This window comes from Buceros rhinoceros, unplaced genomic scaffold (genome assembly GCF_000710305.1).
Source record: "Buceros rhinoceros silvestris isolate BGI_N320 unplaced genomic scaffold, ASM71030v1 scaffold16126, whole genome shotgun sequence".
Classification (NCBI taxonomy): domain Eukaryota; kingdom Metazoa; phylum Chordata; class Aves; order Bucerotiformes; family Bucerotidae; genus Buceros; species Buceros rhinoceros.
Window position 1 is genome coordinate 40952 of NW_010416123.1, and position 7169 is coordinate 48120.

The 7169-nt window shown below is 38.3% G+C and overlaps 1 protein-coding gene across 1 annotated transcript in view; it reads right to left on the reverse strand.

Annotated features, from left to right (window-relative positions):
* Positions 1-281: 281 nt before the first annotated feature.
* SECISBP2 (SECIS binding protein 2) overlaps positions 282-7169 on the reverse strand; it is a gene marked incomplete at its 5' end in the record, with an annotated part of 23039 nt that continues 16151 nt past the window's right edge. The window contains 7 exon segments of the mRNA XM_010137703.1: positions 282-391; positions 1137-1338; positions 1802-1956; positions 2662-2882; positions 4145-4268; positions 4678-4816; positions 6328-6497. Coding sequence (XP_010136005.1) covers positions 282-391; positions 1137-1338; positions 1802-1956; positions 2662-2882; positions 4145-4268; positions 4678-4816; positions 6328-6497 — 1121 coding nt within the window.

Below are 7169 nucleotides of genomic sequence, written 5' to 3' on the forward strand. Positions count from 1 at the left end.
GGAATCCCTTTCCAAATAGAATCATTTTTCTAGCAAGTTCTTTTGCTGTATTGTATCACTAACAGATCAGGGCTGTTACAATAGGCCAAGCCAGATCAAGTGGTCTGAGGCTAAGAAAATTTGCTGTTGTCATCTGCTGTAGTTGTCACCAATCAAATCCGTAGAACATGAAAGTATTAGCCTGTGCCTCACGTGCTCCTGCGTGTATTTTACTACCTTCTTCCTAGGTGTTTTAAAAAAATAGAAGGGTAATTAAAAGATCATCAGATTTGGATATGGTTTTACTGATGGTCTTCCGAATTCACCATCACCATGCCAGCAGTTGCACTCTTTTCCAGTTCCAGTGCATATGGGTTATATTCCTCTTCAAGTTTTCTCTTCCAGATTTTAACTAGGGAATATCAGAACAAAAAACAACAACGTACAGGTTACTGTATAATCCTTGAGGAAAAATTTAAAATGAAGAAGTCACAGTGATTCTCTACTTCCTGCTCATGAAAGTGCGAGGTAAGTTAACTCATGAGCATGCTGGCAGGAACACCACACACCACCAGGTGACAGACGAAAGAGGGATGGGACTTTAGGAGGGATGGGATCCACCGAGGCCCCTTACTCAAGCAAGACTAACTCTGAAGGTGGATACAACTTTAAAAAAACTCGTAAGTTTTCAAAACTTCCAAACAAGATTTAAGTTGCCTACTATCTGTTGCATTGTTGGCCTCATGGTGACCATACAAGCAGAGCTGGAGAAATGGGTTTCTAGAAATGGAAGGCCTTTACAAAACAGGAACGATTTTGGACAGGAAGATGCGTTATAAAGCATGCATTTCTAGAAAAAAACTTGAGAGGATTTTTTTAACAAGTGAAAATAATAATGAGCTGTGTTTAACCTCCTTGGACAAACAAATGAGTCCTGCCTGCCACCAGTGGATTTCAGAGATGAAATTTCTCTAAGACTTTCGCAGCAAGAGCAGGTTTTAAAATTAGGGTGATGGTAGTGGTAAATCACAGGAAAGCAGAATTTCCCCCCTTACTAACTACTAAAGAGACGTGTGTCTTTTGTTTCTGTGAAAATTGTAGAATCGAAGAGCACTTTCAATGAAAATTGAACCATAACAAAGTCAGTAAATACTCACTATAGTTTGGTACGTCCTCATCAGAGTCCTTGGAAGATGTTTTACCAGTTTCTGAGAGGCCATTTTCTTCACATTCAGTGGTTAAGATACTGGGCTGGGTTTCTCTTAGTCCTCCTTCAGCTTCCTCCTCTAAAGCTGTTATCATATCTTTGTAGGCCTTCCTTGCCTCTGTGGTCAGTTGTACCATCCTATGAAAATGGTCCTGTGGAGACGTAAGTTAGCAGAGTTTAAACCATACCGTAAGTTTTAACATCTCCATGAAAATCTCGTATTCCTTATTCAGTATTGTATGACGATATATTCATTATATATGAACATATACATTCATACATAAAGTTGAGCAGCCAGGTATGTAAAAAGACATGAAAAACAAACCATTTATAAGCATTTATAAAAATACCAATTCTCTTGAAAAAAAAATATTTTGGAATGAGATCTAGACGGAGAGGATGTTAGGAACAGATGACCAAGCTATGTTTTTGGACAGTGCTCAGTGGCACTGTTCTAAAAATCAATTTTTTGTATAAGCCACTGGGACCTGGGATAAAGAGCAGAAGTGTGCAAAAGCAAAACAAACAAAACTGACAAGTCAGGGTATTTTTTCCCCCCCTTGCAGGTAAAAAGTAAAGCTAAACAAAAATACGAACCCATGTACTTCAGCTTACCTGAGCCCCATCATAACTGAAAATCCCCACCACACTCACAGGCACTGCTTTGTTCACACAGCGGCCCAGGGCCTTGCGATTCAGGGCAAAAACAAATGGGATATTCTGTTCACAGGCACAGTCGATAATGTTGTGTAGAGTGTCATCCAACCCACCTGGAGCAGACAACAGAATTCGCGAAGAATGACACTATTCAAGCACATTGTAACTACAGGACAGTACAGCTTAAAGACGGCAAAAAATAGCCCAAGACTGTCGGTGCCTTTTGAGATTATAGGAGTTTATAGGAAAAAATACATGGATCTCAAAAAAAATAATAGCAGTAGATCTCCGTTTTTTAAAGGAGAATTTGCCATTTTGTTTCTAAATTCTTCATTAGCAGTATCTTTAAACTGCTGCTATTCCTATTTTGTTGCATGTGTAATATAGTCTAATTTAGTATTGGGAAAAAAGACCCAGCCGCCCTGAAATTATTTAAAAGTTCATAAAAAATAATGACAATAATTACAAGAACCTTATTGTCAGTCTGTGACGTGAGGGAGACTGATACGGCAGGCCTTCTTGTGGTGGCACAGGCAGCATCAGCAGCCTTTGCCTCCTCTCAGCTGCGCCCCCCAGTGCAACGCTCAGTGCCACTGCCCTGCGAACCGGTAAACTAAACAGATGCCAGTCTCAGGTAACGTCCGGCACCCCAGCCGGTCGTGTCAGCAGCAGATGATGTCAGAAGGCAGGCATCTTTACACGACTGGATTTCAAAGGCTACTCAGGTAACCTCCTCCGACAGCAACACTGCTGCCAGTATACAGAGTCTGCGTTTTGATAGGTGCTTTCTTAAACAAACATTTTTTAAACTTACTTACCCTTTGACTGAATCTTTTCACAGTTAGGAGAGATGATGACACACTTCAGTTTTTTCAGCTTCAGATGTTTCAAAACTTCTCTAAGACCCATAACAAGCCTGCGTTTTACCTTGGCTTTTACCGGGTCTTTCTGGTACAAGCGATCTTGGAAACGAACCAGTTCTTTCAGGAGATCTGTCACACAACTGTCAACTTCTTTACTAAGTACCTGGCTGCAGTAACTGGAAAAAAGCATCAATCATATGTTAAAACCCCTAAAATTACAGATATGTCACATATAAGTAGATAAGATGTACAATATGTAAAATATAAACAATCTAGCTTCTATTCTATGTCTTTGTCTTTTTTTGTTTCCACTCCAAGCACACTTGTTATATAAATGAAAACAAAAATTTACTTGATTTACTTAATTTTTTAAATAAAAATTTACTTTTCAGTGGCTTAGAACTTACTACAAGTAAAAAATTTTCCTGTATCTGGCTCCCCTATCAAACTATACTAAAAATACATACACAAAACATACAATAAGTTTATATATATATATTTAATACCAATAAGCATCTATGTACATATATTTTTCTATCGAAGCATTCTTCAGAGGGCATTTATTTTGACCCATATACATACAGCAACCAAAGTATAAAATTCCAATTTATTTCTATTAATACATAGCTACTTATAACAAAGACGGAAATTTAGGTCAAATTCCTCCTCCCCAGGTTCACATTCTTTGTCCGTCATCCTATTTCACTTACCAGACCACAGCCTTGTGGAAAGGATAAAGACGGATGTACTCCATCCTTCTAAAAAGATGCCAAGCGGCGAATTCATGTAAAATTAGGCGAGGAGACTGCAAGATCTATCTCCCATCTTAAGAGATACAATTACCTTAGAATTTTTTCTAAGTTACAAGAGGTTCTTATTTACTATTTGCAGTCGATTTCACTAAATCTCAAAGACAAATCCACTAAACCACTGCAAATCTAATCTAAAGACACAAAATATTCTAAACCCATAAATATCTTTATTTCTCTGCCTAGCCACAACATGAAAATGTCATCTGGCTACTCACATTCTTTACATTTTTGCCATTTGGTCTGGCAACAGAAAACCGAAGTACACAATAAAACTATGTAAAGGTGTACTACTCTTTCTCTTAAATATTAAGCTGGTGCTCCACTTATTTAAAATAAGGCACTTATACTTTAACAGCAGCTCCTTTTCCATCCTTAGCCTCTGATGAATTGCTGATCTTTTTTTCCTTCAAGGAACATGCATTTTCAAATGAGAATTACAACATACAGACTATTCTCCAGATATCATTTCTTTGTATGTCAGCTTACAGAAAAACTGGAAAAACGATTCAGAACCTTCAGTCTAAACTCCAGTCAGTGTTGCACAGAATGTAACTGAAGTATCTTGTTTGAAAATGCCATATTGCTGGTACTGTGAAAATCCAGACATCAATACAATCAATACTTACTCTCTAAAATTCCTACTGTGGATTTTTGGAAGATTGGAGGATCGCTGCTTTGAAGTCACAGAGCCTTCTGTAGATTCCTGGATCCTTGTGTTCTCCAGAAACCCTTCTGCAACTTGCGTTACAGCTATCATGTGAATAAAGATACTTCAATGAAAGGACAGACCAAAAACCATTGTGACGAGGCCAACTTGTCAAGCGTATCTCAGAGCGTCATTACTTCAGCATCGAAGACAACCGTCTGTGGCAGTAGGGGACTATTTTTTATTTTATTATGGTTCCTCTTTTTAAACGGATTGCCAGAGAGATGCCAGAGACTCATTACGAATATAATAAATTCAACAGGCATCCAAGCATGGAACCATAATCAGAATCCCAATTATTCAACCACACTGACTATTAGCTTTGGTACACTTCAGATATGAAAATCGTGAAGTTACAGTTTTAATTTGGCAATACTGGAGCACATTTTTTGAAGTATGAAGTGTGCTCACTCTCAAATCTCCATCTATACACTGCCTTCTTTTGCAAGATACCTGCTTGACTATCCCGTAGAAGCGTTTCATCTTCAGTAATATTTTCTACAGAGTGACAAATATTATCTTCAACTTTTGGTACCGCTGTCTGTTCTAACAGGTGTTGCTGTTTTCGCTGTTCTCTTTCTTTCAGAATAATCTAAAAAATAGATATATAAAAACCAAATCAATGCCGTGTCACTTAGATAACAAAGCAGTTTCTTTTATCAACTGTTTACACACAGACCATTCATAAAGAAGTTTGGCACTATCATTCAAAGTTTATTACATCCGGGGTTTTTGGTTTTTTTTGTTTTTTTGTTTTTTAATTTGCACATAAAAAGAAAGAAATATATTCACTAAATCTGCATAGGGAAGTCTTTTTTCCTTGATTACCAGTGTCTGGGTGGACAAAATAACTGCTAGGGATCAACTTCACGGGCAGAACTACAGTTAAAGTGGCAAATTGCTTCAATGCAGAGAAGCAGATGAAAAAGTCTCCCTCTTTGCATTTCTTCTACAGACTGTACATATATAAATCTATATATATGTGCACAGTTACTATTTCCCTTTATTCCCCTATTAAAAAAATCCCGAGTCAGTCTAACATAGTGTTGTCTCTGAATTTGCTGGTTGAAGAAAAACACAAGAAATTAGCATGGATAGCTAAGCTGTGTGCTGCATGGGAAGAAGGAAAGTGAGACATATGCTGGACCCAAATATGCTACTGTAGGTGAAAGCAATAATCAGTTTCCTGAAACTCATCTTCCTTCTCTGCTTTCATAGCTGCTAAGAAGCATTTATGGTAGATACAACCAACAGTTCAGCTAATCTACCCCAAATTTGCAATTAAATATACCACAGAATCTAACTGCAAAAGTAGATTTTTCCATTTGCATTTGTCAAACACAAAGGAAGAACAAAAATAAGGTCCCTACCATACTCAGAACACAGGTATTACACAGATAGAGAAATATTTGTCTTCTCAAACCTACTCTGGAAAATAGATGGCATGAAGTTAGAAGAGCCAGAACACCCGTAATTAGTATTAACCCCCAGAGTTTGTTGTATGCTATATGTCACTTACATTGTACAATTCTCAAATTCAACTGAGTAGCACAGAATGACCACTCAAATACCTTCAGTAGACCGAAAAGTGACCTAGCAATGGAGCGGTATCTCGAAATCCTAGGTATAGGAGACACGTCAGGAAGTAATGTGAATGGGCTAAGAGGGTAGATAGATACAAGAAAAACTGCCAGGTAGATGTAACACTAGTTGCTGCAGAATCGGCTGAAGTTCTGACTTGGAGGAGCAAAGAAACATTAAATACTATCTTTGTTTGATAGATTCTTCCCAGTCCTGCAAATACATTCTTTGGCTGTCCTCCTGCAGCAGTCGTGTGCACACTTTTGTAGAGTCACTGCTTCACTATCAAGTGATTAAAGTGAGGAAATGTATTTGGGGGGAATTTGTATACGTTATTTAGCAAGACTTCTCTCTTCTCCCCCACCCCCCTCCCGTTTTTTAAACCAAGGAAAGCTAAAATTCAGTTTAGGCAAGAGGATACTGAGATGCAGATCTCTATTCCAGAAGGTTTAACAAACTCACGGAGCAATACTGAAGCTGCATTAGCCTATACTGTACTATTTAAGGCAAAAATGTGAGCACCTTTTTAAGAGGTGTTGGTCTCTTTGCTTTAGGGACTTCTCTCTGTTTCCCTTTCTTTACCAAAGGAGCACTGGAATCCAAAGGGTTATGAGGCATCTTTCCTTGGTTTAAACGGTGACTTTTTGTGGCTGAAGCAGGTTCTTTAGAAAGCAACGGTATGGCACCACCAACTGAGATAAAAAAAAGAGTCTGCATCAAAGAACTATAACAAAAACTAGAATCCAATGCAAGTTTAATGACTGGATTAAGACCAGTATACACATATTAAATTTGTGCTGTGTTGCTATCAAGAATATTTATAGGCAATCCCGTATCATTAACCAACATAATAAAGATATCCTCCCAAGAGACTGACATGTCCTCTACTTTTATTATACAACTAGAATCACAGGCTCCGCCCCTGGACTCTCAAAAGCAGTATTTGGCGAAACACTGCTCTCCAAACTACCTTCAACACCACGCCATGCTGTCTTGGAAAACCTTCAGGTGTTTCATGGCAATAGCATTTTCTCCTCCACAGATAGGTACTGCTACTGAGTTACAGTATTAAAGATTTTAGATTTAATGGCTGTAAATAACCTAGAGGCGCCCACTCCTACCATCTCTTACACCTTAATGAAGTTGAGGAAGTTCATTTGCAGATGGGCAATAATTAATGCAAACCTGCAGCTAAGTCTCTTTTGCTTAAGGAGCACAGCTCTCAGGAGATGCCTACTTGCATTTTCAGAAGGTTTAGATCACAGAAGCTTTATATGATTGGCCAAGTCACTGAACATGGACCGTTTGAACCACGACCTCACACCCTAAAAACTACTCTCCTTTTCAACTCACTATCAGCAGGA